General features: G+C 57.7%; 3 protein-coding genes across 3 annotated transcripts; all 3 read left to right on the top strand.

Annotated features, from left to right (window-relative positions):
- Positions 1-4,705: 4,705 nt before the first annotated feature.
- LOC130142429 (avidin-like) lies at positions 4,706-6,077 on the top strand. Its single transcript, XM_056324353.1, has 4 exons — positions 4,706-4,846; positions 4,916-5,126; positions 5,513-5,633; positions 5,912-6,077. The coding sequence occupies exons 1-4, from the start codon at positions 4,775-4,777 to the stop codon at positions 5,955-5,957; spliced, it is 450 nt and encodes a 149-aa protein (XP_056180328.1). The 5' UTR covers positions 4,706-4,774; the 3' UTR covers positions 5,958-6,077.
- A 69-nt stretch (positions 6,078-6,146) lies between these two features.
- Positions 6,147-8,215, top strand: LOC130142431 (avidin-like). Its single transcript, XM_056324355.1, has 4 exons — positions 6,147-6,419; positions 6,658-6,868; positions 7,329-7,449; positions 7,519-8,215. The coding sequence occupies exons 1-4, from the start codon at positions 6,174-6,176 to the stop codon at positions 7,550-7,552; spliced, it is 612 nt and encodes a 203-aa protein (XP_056180330.1). The 5' UTR covers positions 6,147-6,173; the 3' UTR covers positions 7,553-8,215.
- A 3,735-nt stretch (positions 8,216-11,950) lies between these two features.
- Positions 11,951-14,104, top strand: LOC130142428 (avidin-like). Its single transcript, XM_056324351.1, has 5 exons — positions 11,951-12,089; positions 12,938-13,057; positions 13,175-13,385; positions 13,727-13,847; positions 13,928-14,104. The coding sequence occupies exons 1-5, from the start codon at positions 12,015-12,017 to the stop codon at positions 13,959-13,961; spliced, it is 561 nt and encodes a 186-aa protein (XP_056180326.1). The 5' UTR covers positions 11,951-12,014; the 3' UTR covers positions 13,962-14,104.
- Positions 14,105-19,438: the final 5,334 nt, after the last annotated feature.

Below are 19,438 nucleotides of genomic sequence, written 5' to 3'. Positions count from 1 at the left end.
TTTTGATCAAAAGCCACCCCTGCATCCTCATCCTCACCCCTGCATTCTTGGCTTTATGCCTGCATCCTCACATTCAGCCCTGCATCATCATCCTTACCCCTACACCGTCATCTTTACTGCTGCACCCTCATCCTCATCCCTGCCTTCCACACCCAGCCTCTCAGTTCAGCCCTGTTGCACACTGGCATTGTTGGCAGTGCCCAGACCACGCTGGGCTCATTCTCATGCTCACTCTCCCAAAATGCCAGCTGTGGCTGTCACCAGCACTGTGAGTGGGTCCCCAAATGCTTCTCCAAATGGTCTACGAGGTTAAAGCCTCAGAACCTCAGTGGGAGTGGGAGAATGAGGCTGGGAGCCCTGGCAGGCAGAGCCCACGGCGGGTGGGGGGGACGACTCGAGGCCACCAAGAACCACATAGGAATGGGGATAAGGCTTCATTTCTGTCCTTTCATCACCCACCCCCCCAGCTGCAAATTCCCGGTCTCTTGCAGTTTTCTAAGACAGTGGCTCTTGCAGTTCATTCTGCGCCTCCAGGCAGGGGAACCTGGGCCACCTGATCCAGGCAGACAGACAAACAGCCACCCTCCACCACATGCCCTGGACAGACAGAGAGACAGAGAGACAGACAGACAGCCCGCCCGACAGCCCTCCCTGCCACACTGCCCAGATAGGTTGCTTCCACATCACCTGGACAGACAGATGGGCATCGCCCCTGCCATGTCCCTTGGGCAGACAGACAGACGCACCCCGACCTGTCCCAGAGGGACAGACACCCAGCCGGTCCTGCCCCACCACATCCCACGGCAGGGGCGAGTGCGTGCAGCTGGTCTGTGGCCGCAGCCAGGGCTTCTCTGGGTGCCCCAGAGGGTATGGGGGATGGGCCACGGGCACCCCACTCCCAGCATGGGCTGGGGACGGCTGCCTGCCCCGGGTATTGCTGTACCTGCGAACTGCCACTGCACGGTAAAGCCGAAGGTGGGATGCCCCTTGGCACTCGTGTGCTGCTGGGAGCCTTGCAGGGGTGACACCAGGATCTGCTTGTCGGTAGCTGCCACAGCAGTGTGGTAGGAGCCCGAGAAGGTCCCGACCGCATCCAGGGCCGAGAGTAAGGCTTAATTTCTGTCCTTTCACCAGCCCCTCAGCTGTGAATTCTGTCTCTTGCTGTTTGCCTTAAGCAAGCAGCTCTTGTAGTTTACTAAGAGAGCAGCCAGGGGACAGATGACATAAGCAGCCTGCTAGCTGAGCAGTGAAACAGAAACCAAAACAACAGGGTTTCCAGGAAGCCAGCAGTGACAGTGTCACTGCCACCACCACCTTGCCTAAACCATGATTCTCAGCTGCCCCAAACTTCCTCCACCCCACCCCCACTTCCCATGTCCTGTCTTTGGTGCTTCAGCAGCTGTCCTGCTGCCCTGCTGCAAGTGCCCATCCCGGCCCGATCCTGCCCCGATGTTCACTGGCTTTTTGATCTCATCTGGTACATCTGACCACGGCTGCCCACCTCCCACCTGCAGGGCCCTGGGGTTTTCCGGTGGCTGTTGGGGCAGGTTCACTTCCTTCATCTGCCAGACCCCTAAAGCCACTGCAGATCACCACCCACCCCTGCACCTATACCTGTGCCCTGCCCTCATGACTCCTCATCCTTCTGGCCATACCCTGCAATGACCGGGATGTGGTTTGTGGTGCAGGGGTTCCTGTAGGGCAGGAGTAAAGCCCAGGCACAGCCCTCAGCCAACAGACCTGGGGCAGGGACCCTCAGGATGAGCCATGTCAGTGGTCAGGTTTCAGGTTTGCCTGAAACCCCTCCTACATCCTTGTCCCTGTCTCCATCCCCGTTCCAGTTCCCATCCCCATGCCCATGCCTGTCCACATCTCCAAGTTCCCATTCCCCTACCCTATCTGCAACCTCACCCCCATGTCTACCTCCCTGCCCATCGTCCCCCCTTCCCCATCTCCATCCCCCTCCCTGTCCTCCTTCCATCTCCATCCCCCTCCCCGTCCTCCTCCCTTCCCCATCTCCATCCCCCTCCCTGTCCTTGCCTCTTCCCCGTCTCCATCCCTCTCCCCGTTCTCCCCCCTTCCCCATCTCCATCCCCCTCCCCGTCCTCCCTCCATCTCCATCCCCCTCCCCATCGTCCCCCCTTCCCCATCTCCATCCCCCTCCCCATCCTCCCTCCACCTCCATCCCCCTCCCCATCCTCCCCCTTCCCCATCTCCATCCCCCTCCCCGTCCTCCCCCCTTCCCCATCTCCATCCCCCTCCCTGTCCTTGCCTCTTCCTCGTCTCCATCCCTCTCCCCGTTCTCCCCCCTTCCCCATCTCCATCCCCCTCCCCATCCTCCCCCCTTCCCCATCTCCATCCCCCTCCCCGTCCTCCCTCCATCTCCATCCCCCTCCCCATCGTCCCCCCTTCCCCATCTCCATCCCCCTCCCTGTCCTCCTTCCATCTCCATCCCCCTCCCCGTCCTCCCCCCTTCCCCATCTCCATCCCCCTCCCTGTCCTTGCCTCTTCCTCGTCTCCATCCCCCTCCCTGTCCTCCCTCCATCTCCATCCCCCTCCCTGTCCTTGCCTCTTCCCCGTCTCCATCCCTCTCCCCGTTCTCCCCCCTTCCCCATCTCCATCCCCCTCCCCATCCTCCCCCTTCCCCATCTCCATCCCCCTCACCGTCCTCCCCCCTTCCTCATCTCCATCCTCCCTCCCTGTCCTCCCTCCATCTCCATCCCCCTCCCTGTCCTTGCCTCTTCCCCGTCTCCATCCCCCTCCCCGTTCTCCCCCCTTCCCCATCTCCATCCCCCTCCCCATCGTCCCCCCTTCCTCATCTCCATCCCCCTCCCCGTCCTCCCTCCACCTCCATCCCCCTCCCCATCCTCCCCCTTCCCCATCTCCATCCCCCTCCCCGTCCTCCCCCCTTCCCCATCTCCATCCCCCTCCCTGTCCTTGCCTCTTCCTCATCTCCATCCCCCTCCCTGTCCTCCCCCCTTCCCCATCTCCATCCCTTTTCTTTTTTCAGTTTTATTATTCAGTAATAAATTATTTGGACTTCTTCCCTGCCTGCCCCTTTGCCCTTGCCCACTCCCTGCTGCGCTAGGGCTCAAGAACAGCATTGCAAGATTTAGCCATGGTAATGATTGCCAGCCCTGAGCCACTTCACTCATTGCCCTTTGGAGGATGCAAACCCCACAGAGATACCTCAGCTCCAGACAGCACCAATATTTTTTTGTGATGCTAAAATAAGCCTATGGCTGTAAATATGTTGTGGGCTGCGATCAGCAGCAGTGCCAGCATGGAGACCTTGTGTTGCCCATCCCTATGGCCACGGAGTCCGTGCAGGAGCTCGGCAGACCAAGGGGATGGCAAGGGGACGGTGGCAAGGCAGTGATAGAAAAGGGGTGATGGACAGAGGGTGATGGCAAGGGGGGTGGTGGCTGCCCCTCCTGCCCCCTGCAACCTTCCCAGAAGAACTGTGCTCATTATCACAAACTTCAGCCATGCTCCAGGCAGCACCTGCTTGCTGAAAAAACAGCCAAAAAACCCAGCAGCTCTGTGGGACAACCTACCTTGTCATGCAGTTAATTTATAAAACAGAGGGAAGCAAATACTGGGGCAGAAATTTCCCACAGGCAGCCAGCTCTCTGGCCAGGGAGCTCATGTGGGCAGGGGCGCAAGAGGGCCGTGGGGCTCCTGCAGAGAGGGGAGGGTGGTGTTGAGATGCTGGCAGCAGAAACGCAATGCTCCCCAGCCTGGGTAGTGATGAATTTTACCATGGGAGAGAAAAAGGAGCTCAAATGTGAGATCAAAGGGAAAGCAAAATTTGGGAAGTATTTCTGAGGTGGTACAGAGAGTTGTCTCCTTTTCAAGAAAAGGCGCTTTTGTTGGTGAATAGGCCTCCATCAGCTCTTGCCGTCGTGACTGGGGGAATTAAGACGCACATATTTTAGGTAACTGCCTTGAAAATCATTGAGGAATGGGTGAGAAAGTCCAGTGTGAAATGAGCCACTTCAGCTTCCCCAGCCAGCAACTATAACGTAAGGAGAATTATATAAATATGTACTTAAGAGTTATTTAAGAATCCCTGTGTAAATACAGTTTTTGTCAGCACCAAAATGTAACATCCAAGGTATTTGGAGAATGTTTGGTTTTTCATAAAACAATTTCCTTCCAACAAAAGCCAGTTTGTAAAAACAGCAGCAAACCTTCACGCCAGCCCTGTTCACAAGAAGATCAGGTGCTTTGTAGCCTGATCTGTAGCTGCTTCAGAACTGTGGAGGGGGACAAAGCAAAGCCTCGAAGGGAGCCCAGTGGTGGTGGGGTTTGCATGAAGATGCTTCGTGAGGAGAAGCAGGGTGAGGCCATGTCCTGTAGCCGATCCTGGAGTGCATTGGAATTAAGGGTCTTTGGCAACCCTATACACCCTGGGCACAACCATGGGATGGCAAATGGGTAACAGAAGGGAAAACAGCTTCTGAGAGGGGTTTTCCCCAGCTGGGCATCTGTCCTGGAAGTCATTGACTTGCAGGAGACAGGGGCTCCCTGTGAGGTGCTATGGAAGTGTGAGCAGGGACTATTTTAGCAGACGCTTCTAGGAATATCGGCCTGCAACCAACCTCTCCTATTGCTGGGAGCTGCCAATTCAGAAACACCCAGATTGCACAACACCCTTGCCACGGCTGCCACCCACAGACCTGACTAATAAAAAGGCAAGGGAGCAGGCACATCAGCAGAGACCTGAAAGGACCACATCCCTGGGTACGCCAGCTGTCTGTCTGCTGCAGGGATGCTGCAAGCAACAGCCTTCCTCTTGCTCTTCAGCCTGGCACTGGTGGCTCCCAGTCTGTCTGCAGAAAAGGTAAGTGCAGGGCTGGGATTCACAGGGCAGGGGTGCTGTGGCACCGATACTGAGTCCCCTCTGCTCCAGTGTGTGCTGACTGGACACTGGATCAATGACCTGGGCTCCAACATGACCATCCTGGCCGTGAATGGAAGAGGTGACTTCAGTGGCTCCTACCACACAGCTGTGACAGCCACCACAAATGAGATCCAGGTGTCACCGCTGCAGGGGTCCCAGCACCGCTCAAACCAGAAGAGCCAGCCCACCTTCGGCTTCACCGTCAACTGGAGCTTTTCAGGTTCTCCTTTCTCAGCTTCCCTGTGGTGTCCCCAGATTTCCCCTGCCCTCCCCTGCAGTGTCCTTGATGATCCCCTGCCTTCCCCTGTGGTGTCTCTGATGCTCCCCCATCTTTGACCCTGGAGGTCTTTGGCTGGTGTCCCCTCCCAGTCCCAGGGCACACAGGATGCACCAGGAGCTGGAGCCTGCTGCTGTCTGCCCATCTCCATGCGAGACCCCAAGCTCTCTAATCCCTCCTGCCTGCTTTCCCCATCACCACTGTCCCCAGAGGACAAGCACAGCCCAGGTCTACTGTCCCCTGTGCTGGGACAGGCTGCAGGGCCACAGCTTAGTGCTGACCTGCCACCCTGGCCATGCTCCCCTCCACCTCCTGCCTGCTCCCCACAGACTCTGTCAGTGTCTTCACGGGCCAGTGCTTTGTGGACAAGGAGGGAAAGGAGACTCTGAAGACCATGTGGCTCCTGCGGTCACGTGTGGACAACATCAATGATGACTGGAAAGCCACCAGGTGGGCCCACTTGCCCCTTGCCCTGCCCAGGTCCCCTGCACTTCCCTGGGGAGGCCAGGGCTCTCCCAGCCCGTGGTGCTCCGTGCTTGGCAGAGCTGCTGCCAGTGTGGGACTGAGGAGGGGGTGCATGGCCTCCCTGGGGGTCCCACCAAGGTGCAAATGTTGGGGGGTGGGGAGAGGGACGGGGCTGGGTGGGTATTTGGCACTGGGAAGGTGCGTTTGTCTCGTGCAGGGCTGCATTTCCCACCCTTACATCTCCTCCTTCCCTGTCCCTGCAGGGTCGGCATCAATGTCTTCACCCGCCTGCAGTCCCAGAAGGAGTGAGGGTGGCAGTGTGAGGGGTCCCAGGCCAGTGGCAGCGCCGAGGGATGCTCCCACCCACCCCCACACTCCCACCCACACACTCCCACTTCTCTCAATAAAGCTTTGCTGCAAACGTCCAAACATGTCTCTTGTCGTGTTGTGTCCCCCCCCGGCCCCAGCTGCGCTCCCTCAGGCCCCCCACCTTGCCCAGGAAAACAGGACCCTGCTCAGTCTGGCATGGTGGCCGGTGGCCCGTCTCCCACTGGGGTGACCCTTGGCAAGAGGCCCAGCATGGGCGGCCGCTGCCTGGCTGCAGCCCCCTCTGCTATAAAAGAGGCCGAGCAGGTGCAGGGCAGCAGTGCAGCCGGAGCCGGGGCACCGGGCACAGCCACCGCCGCCCTCGCTGCCACCATGGGGAGCCCCAGCTGCTGCCTCCTGCTCACCCTGGTCCTGCTTAGCTCCTGCGCCGCTGCCACCAGAAAGGTAAGGGCAGCCAGGGGGTGGGTGCAAAACTCCCAGCTTTGCACTGCCCTGCTTTGCCCTACCACAGGAGGGAGAGGTGCTGGCGAAGCCGATGCCCATGCCACTCGTCCCAGCTGCCATACAGAGGGGCCATGCCAGCCTCAGACATACAGGGCATGCATCTCACTGTGTAGGCAAGCTGGAGGGGGGCTGTGGCTTGGCGCTGCCCAAGACACCGACACAAGCCCCCTGTCCCCAGTGCAACCTGCAGGGCCTGTGGAGGAATGAGCTGGGCTCCAACATGACCCTCTCAGCCCTGGATGCGGTTGGGACCTTCTCGGGCTCCTACCACACTGCTGTGGCAGCTACCGACAAGCAGATCCTGGTGTCACCCCTGCAAGGCTCCCAGCAGCACACGAGTGCCAAGGGGCATCCCACCTTCGGCTTTACCGTGCAGTGGCAGTTCGCAGGTACAGCAATACCCGGGGCAGGCAGCCGTCCCCAGCCCATGCTGGGAGTGGGGTGCCCGTGGCCCATCCCCCATACCCTCTGGGGCACCCAGAGAAGCCCTGGCTGCGGCCACAGACCAGCTGCACGCACTCGCCCCTGCCGTGGGATGTGGTGGGGCAGGACCGGCTGGGTGTCTGTCCCTCTGGGACAGGTCGGGGTGCGTCTGTCTGTCTGCCCAAGGGACATGGCAGGGGCGATGCCCATCTGTCTGTCCAGGTGATGTGGAAGCAACCTATCTGGGCAGTGTGGCAGGGAGGGCTGTCGGGCGGGCTGTCTGTCTGTCTCTCTGTCTCTCTGTCTGTCCAGGGCATGTGGTGGAGGGTGGCTGTTTGTCTGTCTGCCTGGATCAGGTGGCCCAGGCCCAGATTCCCCTGCCTGGAGGCGCAGGCTCTGAGCCCCCTTCACTCTGAACCCTACCAGACTCCACCACCGTCTTTGTCGGTCAGTGCTTTGTGGACCGCCGTGGGAAGGAGACACTGGAGACCACGTGGCTCCTGCAGGAAGAGGTCCCATCCCGCAAGGATGCCTGGAAAGCCACCAGGTGAGCCCTGCCCCTGCCACAGCACCCTGCAGCCCTCCCTCCCCTCCCGCTGACATGGATTCCTCGCAGGGTCGGCACCTCCATCTTCACCCGCATCAAGTGATGGGAACAGAGACCCGAGCTGCCTGCACCCTGATGTCCCATCTGCATCTCCGAGGCTCTCTCCTGCCCATGTCCCAGGCTGGGCTCCCACCTGTTCCTAGCAGCGTGACTGGGAAACACAGTCTCGCCTTGCCCTGCTTCCTCCCAGTGCCTCCCAGCAGACTGCTGGCAGAGCCCCCCTTCCTAAAGCTTGTTGCCCCTCCACATGGATCTGAATAAACCTTCCTCTGCCTGGCAGAGAGCTGTGCCCCATGTGTCCCTGGGGTGCAAGAAGCCCCTCTGTGGCTTTGGTCAGAGCAAGGTGGGTATGTGTTGTGGCTGGGGGAGGGCAAGGTGGTGTTTTGGGGGTCTGAGAAGGATGGGGGACAAGAGAAGGAGAGCAGCTGGGTAATGCTGTTTTCTGACCATGGCTTCAGGCCTTGCCAGGTACCTTCTTGCCTAGGCACCTGTTTGGGGCATCCACAGGGGCTCTGTGGTGGGTGACCCCAGGCAGCATCTCTGGTGTGGAGCAGCAGGATGCCCCATGGTCAGGGGTCAGAGTGAATGAAGGCTGCGTGCAGGCAAGCCAGCACGCTCACCTTGCCTCATCCTGCATCTCTGCACCCCAGTCCACCCTGTCTTCCCATTAAACTCAATTTCCAGCCACTGCTTTGTGGGGGGTGCTCAGTCCTAGGGAGAGGACTGGGTGCCATCCCCCCCAGAGGGGACCACGGTCACGAGCTGGGAGCCTGGGGTGTTGGGGTGGTCCAAAGTCTAGGTTGGATACTGGACGGACCAGGGGAGGCACCTGGGGCTCTAGGGGCAGCTACTGGGCAGACTGAGTAGCTAAGGCCAGATACTGTATCTGTATATATGTATATATATGTAGATTTGCACTGTATATATGCACATGTGCATGTATTTCCCACTAACTGTCTGTCACCCAACTAGCCAGAGGGTGGAACAGGGTAAGTTTCCTATCCAGTGCTCAAATTCACAGAACAACATTGCCTGTACACTAAACTTTATTTTACCAACTCAGCAGCAAAAGAAAACGTGCACATCAAACAAGGGCACAATGTCATTTGCACATCTAACCCCCTAACTCACTAATTCGCCACTTCAGCAATTCATGAAGTTTCTAACTCACAAGTTCCCTAATCTTAATGCACAGTTACCAACTCAGGTTCCCCTGAGCACCCCTGGGGAGAAGCCACATGAGCAGGGAGAGGTGTGAAGGGCTCAAGGGAGGGGGCTGCCTGGGGGCTGCAGGGTTGCTGGGGGAAGGCACTGTCAGATAGAGCAGGGACTTTGGGACAGCAAGCACACAGTGCTCTGGGAAAGTGTCAGAGCGTGTACACCATCCTCTTCCTCTCACAGTGTGTCTGCCCTTCCCCATTCTTCCTCAGCCTCTGCTCCCCTCTCTCCTTCCCTGCTGGGCTCTGGGGCTACTCTCAGCCCATGCCTCCCTGGCTCCCAGAGGCTGCACAGACCAGAGCCTGCCCAGGCTACGCCCTTACTGGCCAAGCCCAACTGGTTGATGTACCTGGCAGTCCAGCTTTTGATCAAAAGCCACCCCTGCATCCTCATCCTCACCCCTGCATTCTTGGCTTTATGCCTGCATCCTCACATTCAGCCCTGCATCATCATCCTTACCCCTACACCGTCATCTTTACTGCTGCACCCTCATCCTCATCCCTGCCTTCCACACCCAGCCTCTCAGTTCAGCCCTGTTGCACACTGGCATTGTTGGCAGTGCCCAGACCACGCTGGGCTCATTCTCATGCTCACTCTCCCAAAATGCCAGCTGTGGCTGTCACCAGCACTGTGAGTGGGTCCCCAAATGCTTCTCCAAATGGTCTACGAGGTTAAAGCCTCAGAACCTCAGTGGGAGTGGGAGAATGAGGCTGGGAGCCCTGGCAGGCAGAGCCCACGGCGGGTGGGGGGGACGACTCGAGGCCACCAAGAACCACATAGGAATGGGGATAAGGCTTCATTTCTGTCCTTTCATCACCCACCCCCCCAGCTGCAAATTCCCGGTCTCTTGCAGTTTTCTAAGACAGTGGCTCTTGCAGTTCATTCTGCGCCTCCAGGCAGGGGAACCTGGGCCACCTGATCCAGGCAGACAGACAAACAGCCACCCTCCACCACATGCCCTGGACAGACAGAGAGACAGAGAGACAGACAGACAGCCCGCCCGACAGCCCTCCCTGCCACACTGCCCAGATAGGTTGCTTCCACATCACCTGGACAGACAGATGGGCATCGCCCCTGCCATGTCCCTTGGGCAGACAGACAGACGCACCCCGACCTGTCCCAGAGGGACAGACACCCAGCCGGTCCTGCCCCACCACATCCCACGGCAGGGGCGAGTGCGTGCAGCTGGTCTGTGGCCGCAGCCAGGGCTTCTCTGGGTGCCCCAGAGGGTATGGGGGATGGGCCACGGGCACCCCACTCCCAGCATGGGCTGGGGACGGCTGCCTGCCCCGGGTATTGCTGTACCTGCGAACTGCCACTGCACGGTAAAGCCGAAGGTGGGATGCCCCTTGGCACTCGTGTGCTGCTGGGAGCCTTGCAGGGGTGACACCAGGATCTGCTTGTCGGTAGCTGCCACAGCAGTGTGGTAGGAGCCCGAGAAGGTCCCGACCGCATCCAGGGCCGAGAGTAAGGCTTAATTTCTGTCCTTTCACCAGCCCCTCAGCTGTGAATTCTGTCTCTTGCTGTTTGCCTTAAGCAAGCAGCTCTTGTAGTTTACTAAGAGAGCAGCCAGGGGACAGATGACATAAGCAGCCTGCTAGCTGAGCAGTGAAACAGAAACCAAAACAACAGGGTTTCCAGGAAGCCAGCAGTGACAGTGTCACTGCCACCACCACCTTGCCTAAACCATGATTCTCAGCTGCCCCAAACTTCCTCCACCCCACCCCCACTTCCCATGTCCTGTCTTTGGTGCTTCAGCAGCTGTCCTGCTGCCCTGCTGCAAGTGCCCATCCCGGCCCGATCCTGCCCCGATGTTCACTGGCTTTTTGATCTCATCTGGTACATCTGACCACGGCTGCCCACCTCCCACCTGCAGGGCCCTGGGGTTTTCCGGTGGCTGTTGGGGCAGGTTCACTTCCTTCATCTGCCAGACCCCTAAAGCCACTGCAGATCACCACCCACCCCTGCACCTATACCTGTGCCCTGCCCTCATGACTCCTCATCCTTCTGGCCATACCCTGCAATGACCGGGATGTGGTTTGTGGTGCAGGGGTTCCTGTAGGGCAGGAGTAAAGCCCAGGCACAGCCCTCAGCCAACAGACCTGGGGCAGGGACCCTCAGGATGAGCCATGTCAGTGGTCAGGTTTCAGGTTTGCCTGAAACCCCTCCTACATCCTTGTCCCTGTCTCCATCCCCGTTCCAGTTCCCATCCCCATGCCCATGCCTGTCCACATCTCCAAGTTCCCATTCCCCTACCCTATCTGCAACCTCACCCCCATGTCTACCTCCCTGCCCATCGTCCCCCCTTCCCCATCTCCATCCCCCTCCCTGTCCTCCTTCCATCTCCATCCCCCTCCCCGTCCTCCCCCCTTCCCCATCTCCATCCCCCTCCCTGTCCTTGCCTCTTCCCCGTCTCCATCCCTCTCCCCGTTCTCCCCCCTTCCCCATCTCCATCCCCCTCCCCGTCCTCCCTCCATCTCCATCCCCCTCCCCATCGTCCCCCCTTCCCCATCTCCATCCCCCTCCCCGTCCTCCCTCCACCTCCATCCCCCTCCCCATCCTCCCCCTTCCCCATCTCCATCCCCCTCCCCGTCCTCCCCCCTTCCCCATCTCCATCCCCCTCCCTGTCCTTGCCTCTTCCTCGTCTCCATCCCTCTCCCCGTTCTCCCCCCTTCCCCATCTCCATCCCCCTCCCCATCCTCCCCCCTTCCCCATCTCCATCCCCCTCCCCGTCCTCCCTCCATCTCCATCCCCCTCCCCATCGTCCCCCCTTCCCCATCTCCATCCCCCTCCCTGTCCTCCTTCCATCTCCATCCCCCTCCCCGTCCTCCCCCCTTCCCCATCTCCATCCCCCTCCCTGTCCTTGCCTCTTCCTCGTCTCCATCCCTCTCCCCGTTCTCTCCCCTTCCCCATCTCCATCCCCCTCCCCATCCTCCCCCTTCCCCATCTCCATCCCCCTCCCCATCCTCCCCCTTCCTCATCTCCATCCCCATCCTCCCCCTTCCCCATCTCCATCCCCCTCACCGTCCTCCCCCCTTCCTCATCTCCATCCCCCTCCCCATCCTCCCTCCATCTCCATCCCCCTCCCCGTCCTCTCCCCTTCCCCATCTCCATCCCCCTCCCTGTCCTCGCCCCTTCCCCATCACCATCCCCCTCCCCGTCCTCGCCCCGCTGCCGGTCTCTCTCGCCGGTGCCGCCCAGGAGTTTCCAGGAGGCCGCGGCGGGGCCGGGCCGGGCTATAAAGGAGCCCCTGCCAGGGCCACATTCGGTTTCACCGCCGCAGCCCGATGCGCCGCCGCGCTCTCCGTACCCTCGCCCTGCCCGTCGGGGCGGCCCTGGCCGCAGCAGGTGACAGCGGGGCCGTGCGTGGGGGCTTCTGCGGGGGGACACGCGTGGGACACTCGCTCCCCGGGAGAATCGGCATGGGCACGCGTGGGGGTCCCGGGGTCCGGGGAGGGGCACGCTCGGGAGGCGCACCCGCGGGAGGAATCCCCGACAGCATGAAGACACCTTGCTCCAGGGGGTACACTGATGGGAGCTCCTGCCGAGGGGGGTGGTCGGCGGGGGGGCGGGGATGCTCCGGGTTGTGCGTGCCCCGGCAGGGATGTGCATGAGGATCTCTTCCCTGGTGCAGGGGCGCGTATGGGGACCCCTATCCCTGGGGACATGCAGGGGTATTGGGGCAGGGATAACCTCGAAACCCTGCCCCAGGGTGGTGGCTTGCCCCTGCAGGGGGAGGTGCAGCGTGGGAGGGGACAGGCAGTGCTTGGAGCTGGAGCCAGAGCCTTGCAGGTGGGATGCTCCAGGGCTCTGGCTGTGCCACCTCCTTGGCTGTGCAGGAGCTCACGATGAACCTGAGGGCCCTGCCCATCCCCGTGGGCTCCCCACTCGTGCCACACAGTGGTGCCAAGCGCAGCACACGTCCCCACAGGCATGGGTAGGCATGTCCTGGTGTTGCACGGTTCACCTGGCAGCGCTGGAGCAGGGGTCCTGCCTGTATTACTGCCTGCCTGGGGCTCCTGCCTTTAGCTCTTCACCTCTCCCCTTCTGCTCAGCTTACTCCAGCTTTTGGCCCTCCTGCCATGGCTGAGATGGCAGCAACTTTATAAACCATGTCTCTTAAAACTGAGTGTGTGAACACTTGTGGGGCTCCAGAGACACTTCACTTGCCATCACCTACAGCTTGCCCCTATTTTCCTTCTTTTCCAAGCTTCTCTGCCAGGCAGCTGAGATCCCCAAGGAGGGAAAGGTTGATGTGAATGAGGAAAAGGCAACAAACACCAGCTGGTGGCTGGACCGTAAGCAGAAACACCCCGCAAAGAATGGCAAGGTGGGTCCCAGCACTGTGGTCATTAGGAGGGGTGTGAGCAGGGGGCTCAGCCTGCAGGGCAGTGCAGTGCCTGTGTGCAGGCAACCCCCAGGGACACATCTGATTGTCCCCTGGCAGTGCAACCTGACCGGCTGGTGGGAGAATGACCTAGGCTCCAAGATGCATGTGTCCACAGTTGACAACCAGGGCAACTTCTCCGGCGAGTACTACACCGCTGTGTCGAACACCCAGAAACCCATCAAGCCGTCCCCCCTTGTTGGATCCCAGCACTTGGACGAGGACGGGCAGTGCACCTTTGGCTTCACTGTCAACTGGAAGAAGTTTTCTGGTTGGTAGCTGCTGTGCCTGGATAGGGTTCTGGAACGGGGAGGGGAGCTCAGGCAGGTCCCAGCACCCACCCCAGTCCCTCTGTGCCCTCTCCTGTCCCCAGTCTGTCCTTCCCTGATCTCTCCCCACTCTGGATGGTTTCTGCAGACAGCAGGATACCTCCTGAAACACTGGTCGGGCTAGGCAACATTAAGAGTTGCTTTGGTAGCATCCCTGCCACAGAGCATTTCCCTGCAAACATTGGGATCCACACGGGCTCTGTGAACATTAAACCCACCGGTGCTTTTGAAGCCCCAAAAGCAGCTGGGGTCCCACTGTGATGCTAAGTTACTGGTCCCCCAGACTCCACAGCTGTCTTTGTGGGCCAGTGCTTTGCTGTAGATGGTAGAGAAGAGCTCCTGCAGACCTCCTGGCTGCTGCGGGAGAAGGTTGACTCCCTGCCCAGCAACTGGAAAGCCACCAGGTGAGCCAAGGGAAACCCAGCCTGACTGGGATCCTGCCGCTCTGCTGGCTGGACACTAAGGGGCTTCTGCTTCCCTACAGGACTGGATACAACACCTTCACTCGCGTGGGCTGAAAGGAGAAGAGAGAACCACCTCCAGTCAGCTGGGCTTGGGAGACCAGGAAATCACTTAGTAACATCAGTGTTAATCAGCATTTGGGATTGTTATCAGCTCTGAATGATGTCCCCAAAACCCAAATAAAATTATTTTTTTTCCTCTAAACCCAACCTTGTGCAGTCTGTGGATATGTCCTGGGGAAGCTGGGTAAAGCACTGCAGTGGGTACGGGCTGAAGCTCTAACCCCATTATTCCAGGAAGAGTCTGGCCCCTGGAAAGCATCTTTTCCAGCCCAAATGGGATGGTGTGTCCCCAAAGTGACCCTCTGACACCAAGCATGGGCCAGCACTGGCTCTTCCCTGCTCAATGCTGCACAATGTGATGGAGGGTAAGCTGGGGAGCCCTTCTGTACCCAAAAAAGCTCCCCAGCTCCAAGGCAGGCAGATGCAGAGTCTCGGCTGTGTCCGTATTCCTGGCAAGCAGCCAGGGCTGCTCCATACTGGCAGGACAGCACTGGTAGCTGCAGCACATCCTGCCCCAAAACTCTTCTTAGGGAAATGTGTGTGATTTACTGGAAATCAGACGTCCTGCAATTCCAGCCCAACCCTCTGCAATTCTGGCTTTGTGACTTACTGTGATGAGCAGGGATGGTGCTGCCTCAGTCACACCACTCAGCCAAACCAAATGATTTCCAGGAAATCCAGCTTGAGTATGTGGGACACCACAGCTGTTGTACAGAAGTTCCTGTGAGTATGCAGGGAGTAGTGTGGTTTGACTTGATGAACATGTTTATGCACAAAACCAAAAGTGACAGGTGCTGCCTAACACTCAAATCCACTGAGCGATGCCTGGGGTGAGGAGGGGTGTTCACAGTCTTGAGTTGCTTCAGTAAAGACAAACACCTGTATATCTGTACTAAATCCCCAACTCTGTGCTGAACCACCGGGCTCCACTGGTTTTCCAGAGCTGACAATCCTTGCTGAGGGCCAGTCGGCACGCAATGATTAACTCAGTCCCACCTCACCATGAGTATCAATCTGGCATTTAGAATCCTCTGTTTTGAGGACGAGAACTCCAACTACTGGACAGGTCGATGAGCCTGGATTTCTCCCCCCCCAGGCAGGGATGCCTCTTTGGCAAAACTTGTGCCTCTGGCTATGTTGGATGTTACCCAGGAAAGTATTGTTAACACAAGCACTGAACTCTCAACCCTAGTTCAATTTTTGCAGTAAGTGCATTTATCAAAGGCAATTCTGAATTTGTCTGTCACCATAACAGATCATCTATCTTTTCAACCTTGTGAAACTGTTTCAGTGAAAGGTCTTGAAAGGGCTCTGATAGCCAAATGTTGACACTGATAAGTGGTTGTACATGTAACCCTTTAGACCTACACTGTTGACCAAGTCTGAGACTAGGATTAGATCTATCCACACTTAGATTCCCCTCTGAGAAGGAGTTTAGAAAGCTCACGACTCAACAGGTGAGCTTTTTTGTCCCCTGGCCACGCATCAGACTCACATCCATGATGTGACAGGGTCTGAATCTGAAACTTGGTCCTCAAGGGGTTCAGTCCCCAAATAACCCCAGATGGTGCTGCACGCCCTGCACTGGTGCCCTGCCTGGGATGTGAGCAGGATAAAGGCAGGAGTTGGCTGGTGGGGCTGCTACCTTCTGTGGCTCACCTGGTTTAGCAAATCTCGTGCTAACAGCATTCATGGCTTTAGCAAGTTTTCCACCTGCTCTGCCTTAGCCCACCTTGTTGCAGACTTGCATGTGGTTTGCTTTTCACTTTTTTCTCCCTTGGGTCCATCTTCTGCTTCTGGACTGATGTTGCCATTTCCTTGTCGGTGCCTCCCTTGAATTTCTCCAGCTTTTTTGATTCTCTTACAGCCTTTCTGAGCAGAATGCTTTTATACCACCCCCCTTCTATGGTGTCATTTGGTCTGTGCAGGCTTTTATCCGCTTCACAGGAACCAAAGAATTAGGAAAGAGGGTGACAGAAGGACCACAAGACTCTGCTCTTACCCTGAAGTGTGTCCAGCTCAGCAGTGGGGCATCCCGCTAAGCCCGCAACCTTACTGCATGCATCCTCCTGATTTTATTATTGCCTTCATGTCAACATTTCTCCAGGGCAGGGCTCCCAGGAGGCTGTACAGCCATCCTTAAGGTGCTCCAGCAAGGCAGCATTGCTAACCATGGTTTGAGAAGTCTGCAACCCCCTCTAGGTAGCCCTGGTGCCAGTGAGAAATGCAATAGGCATGGGCTGACAGAGCTGTTTGCAAGGCTAATCCCTGCACAAGGGCACTCAGCAAGGCTGTGATGCATCCAGTATCATGGTTTTGGAGTAGCAGGTGATAGTACATGGTGTGCCAGGGTGCCTGCAGGCATCTGGGGGAGGCTGTGGCTGAGGATGCGCCCCTGTGCGTGTTGAGCATTCATCAGCACTGGGTTTTACCCAGCTCCAAGACCTGATCGCAGTGGTTTGCACACTGCTTGTGTCTGCGCTGCCTCTCTGAGCCACAAATGTGGCACTATTGACTCCTTCCAGCTCAGGCTCATCAGCAAGGCAAAGGTGAGCAGTGGGTCCCCTTCAGCCTCACTGCAGACCTCCCGCTTGGAGGAAAACCAGCTGTTGCTGCTGCATGGCAAGGCTTGGTCATGCTCATTCATGCACAGTGCGTGCCTTCAAGGGCATGGGGAGCTGGAGGAGGCAGGAGGCACCTTGCAATCATGCACACCATATAGCTGCTGCTGCGTCTGTGTTGCACAGGTGCTCACACATAATATATTGGTTAAAAAACCTAATTTGTTGGGATCTTGGCATGGGATAATGCTCACCTAGGGGACCAAATGCCTCAAACAATTGGTCACTGTTAGAATGGAGGAGACCCCTTCTCCAGCACTTACATGTCTTACCTACATGTGGGAGAACGTTTTACTCTTCCATTTCTGCAGGGACTGTTCTATGTCTCAACACTGAACATCTTAGTGCCCAACATCCCTTTCAGCCCGGCTGTTGTCCCACCTAAACAGATGGAGCTGCGGAGTTCCCAGATCACTCAGGGACTCCATGGCTGGTCAGTTTGGGTGTGTGCACAGGCAAACCTGGTATGCAGCCATGCTGCAGTGATGACAAACGAATAAATTTGATTTTCAAGCCTTTAACTTGACTTATAAATGAAGTCTAATAGCTCTTGGCCCTCCACTGTGTTCATGTGGTTGTGCCAACCCCTTGGTAGGGACCACACACCCTCCTCTGCTCCTCTGTTTCTCTCCTTGGTTCATGTCTGGCTGCAGCCTGAGGATGGAGGAGTGCCTTGGCCAAGTCCCCAGCCTCTCCTGGCGCTGACTGGGAGCCAAGGCAGCTTCCCAGATGCAATCTGCCTCCCCAGCACATGGCCAAGCTCATCACATTTGGCAGTACATAGCCCTGGGTGAACGGGGGACCTGTGGCTTGCCTACCTTCACCACTGCAGCTCCTGGTGGTGCCCGCTCCTGCCATCCTGCACACACCCAGGCTGTGCTGCAGCACTGGTGCTGAGACCAGGCACTGGATCAATGACCTGGGCTCCATCATGACCATCCTGGCCGTGAATGGAAGAGGTGACTTCAGCAGCTCCTACCACACAGCTGTGACAGCCACCACAAATGAGATCCAGGTGTCACCGCAGCAGGGGTCCCAGCACCGCTCAAACCAGAAGAGCCAGCTCTGGTTTATTCTGTGCTGTGTCCCTTTGGCTTCACCATAAACTGGAGCTTTTCAGGTGCTTCTTTCCCAGCTTCCCTGCGGTGTCCTCAGACCTCCCCTGCCCACTCTGTGGTGTTCCTGATGTTCTGCTCTTCATTGCAGTATCCTTGATGATCCCCTCCCTTCCCCTGTGATGACCCAAATGGTTCCCCATCTCCACAGTGTCCTCAGGGCTTCCCAGCCCTTCTTGTGGTGTCCTTGATGGTCCCCTGCCCTCCTGTGGTGTCACCGGTGCTCCCTCAGCCCCAACACCAGAGCTGCATGGCTGATGCAGTCTCCTGTTCTCCATCTTTGGCTCTTGTCCCAGCAGGTCCCGCCCAGAATGAGGTGGGGCAGAGCTAGATGCAGGCTCAGTTGGGCTCATTCCCCCATGTCCTGTGTATCCCACACCTTTCCAGTGACATGTACCCAGTACTAGGGGAGAGAAACATCACCCACCTGCAAACAGCCTTTCCCACTCATAAACTAGCAAGCTGTCTGCCTAAGAAGAAAAGCCCCATCCCACCAGTGCCCTCTCCCACCTCCCACCCCTTCATGGGCTGCAAACTCCACCACTGTCTCCATGGACCAGCGAAGAGGGTCTCCCGAGGAGAGTCGGCCAAGTCACGACAATCACACCGATAAGGCTGCATGCCATGCTCACTTTATTAAACAAACAGATCATATTTATAACTTAAACCGACCGCTCACACGGCTCTACACCCAGGGGATTGGATAAAAGTCTCTGGTCACGCGGGCGTCCGTGTCGCTGATCAGTGAGCATGCTGCAGGCGCCTGATCAGAGTGTGCCGAGCAGAGTGTGTTGGTTTTGGGGTTCCCAGGACTTGGTCTGCACCTGGCTTCTTCTTTGTGCGTAGCTTGTTTTCTGTCTCACCCTGCTTGTTCCAAGGACAATTTAAAGTTGCTCTGCAGCTTCAAATAACAGGCCTGGGTTGTCCAGCCTGGACGATGGTAACAGATGCCCTCAATCCTTTAAAAATCCCTCTACAGACCAGTGCTTCATGGACGACGACAGGAAGGAAATACTGAGGACCACGTGGATCATGGAAGGTGAGGCTGACAGCTTCAAGGATGACTGGAAAGCCACCAGGTGAGCCCCAGGCTGAGCAGGGCTGCAGGACACTTTTCCATCCCTGTTCTGTGCTAAGGCTGCACCCATGGGTTGCAGTATGGAGACCCCAAGGAAGCACCGAGCCCTGAGGGTGGATGCTGGTGCTGGGAACCAGCTTGGCAGCAAGAAAGTGAGAGTGGTGCCAGGATCCCAAGGGCTTTTGGAGCAAGTTCCTGCGATGGGAGTCGAAGGCAGCTACTGTAATTTTTTAATTAAAAATGAAGTGCAATTTGCACATGAGCATCACCAGAACCTGCTCCCCAAGGAGGAGGAGTATGGCCCTTCTGGTGTCTTCAAGGCCAGGGCAGACGTGCCTCTGAAGGACTCTCAAAGACAAGCTCATCCCCTGTGCTGAGCAGAGGCCAGAGAGGTCCCTCCTGACCGGGACACAGCCAGGTGCCCTGCAGCATTGGCAGTGATATGTTCACCAGGTTGGATAGATATCTTATAGGAGGTGGCTGTGCTGTGTCCCTGGGCAAGAGCCAGGCACTCCGAGGACACCAAGCCACCTCCACATCTTCAGTACAGTCCCTTGTACCATTAGGGACTCCTTGGGAGGGCTCAGAGAAGGCTCTCTTGTGGAGCTGTACCCTGCCTGGCCTCAAAGCACCATGCATGTGGCGTTGTCTCTCATG

This window comes from Falco biarmicus, chromosome Z (genome assembly GCF_023638135.1).
Source record: "Falco biarmicus isolate bFalBia1 chromosome Z, bFalBia1.pri, whole genome shotgun sequence".
In the NCBI taxonomy this organism is placed as follows: domain Eukaryota; kingdom Metazoa; phylum Chordata; class Aves; order Falconiformes; family Falconidae; genus Falco; species Falco biarmicus.
The sequence above is the reverse complement of the archived record's forward strand: the minus strand, read 5'-3'. Positions and strand labels throughout refer to the sequence as shown.

What these genes read in the sequence shown, in the direction of transcription:
- LOC130142428 (XM_056324351.1), top strand. Translation starts at nt 12,015, where the DNA reads ATGCGCCGCCGCGCTCTCCGTACCCTCGCCCTGCCCGTCGGGGCGGCC. An exon ending in CAGCAGGTGACAGCGGGGCC is followed by an intron (nt 12,090 to 12,937) that starts GTGCGTGGGGGC and finishes TTCTTTTCCAAG; the next exon opens with CTTCTCTGCCAGGCAGCTGA. An exon ending in ACCCCGCAAAGAATGGCAAG is followed by an intron (nt 13,058 to 13,174) that starts GTGGGTCCCAGC and finishes GTCCCCTGGCAG; the next exon opens with TGCAACCTGACCGGCTGGTG.
- LOC130142431 (XM_056324355.1), top strand. Translation starts at nt 6,174, where the DNA reads ATGGTGGCCGGTGGCCCGTCTCCCACTGGGGTGACCCTTGGCAAGAGG. An exon ending in CGTGCAGTGGCAGTTCGCAG is followed by an intron (nt 6,869 to 7,328) that starts GTACAGCAATAC and finishes GAACCCTACCAG; the next exon opens with ACTCCACCACCGTCTTTGTC. An exon ending in GATGCCTGGAAAGCCACCAG is followed by an intron (nt 7,450 to 7,518) that starts GTGAGCCCTGCC and finishes GATTCCTCGCAG; the next exon opens with GGTCGGCACCTCCATCTTCA.
- LOC130142429 (XM_056324353.1), top strand. Translation starts at nt 4,775, where the DNA reads ATGCTGCAAGCAACAGCCTTCCTCTTGCTCTTCAGCCTGGCACTGGTG. An exon ending in CCAGTCTGTCTGCAGAAAAG is followed by an intron (nt 4,847 to 4,915) that starts GTAAGTGCAGGG and finishes CCTCTGCTCCAG; the next exon opens with TGTGTGCTGACTGGACACTG. An exon ending in GATGACTGGAAAGCCACCAG is followed by an intron (nt 5,634 to 5,911) that starts GTGGGCCCACTT and finishes CTGTCCCTGCAG; the next exon opens with GGTCGGCATCAATGTCTTCA.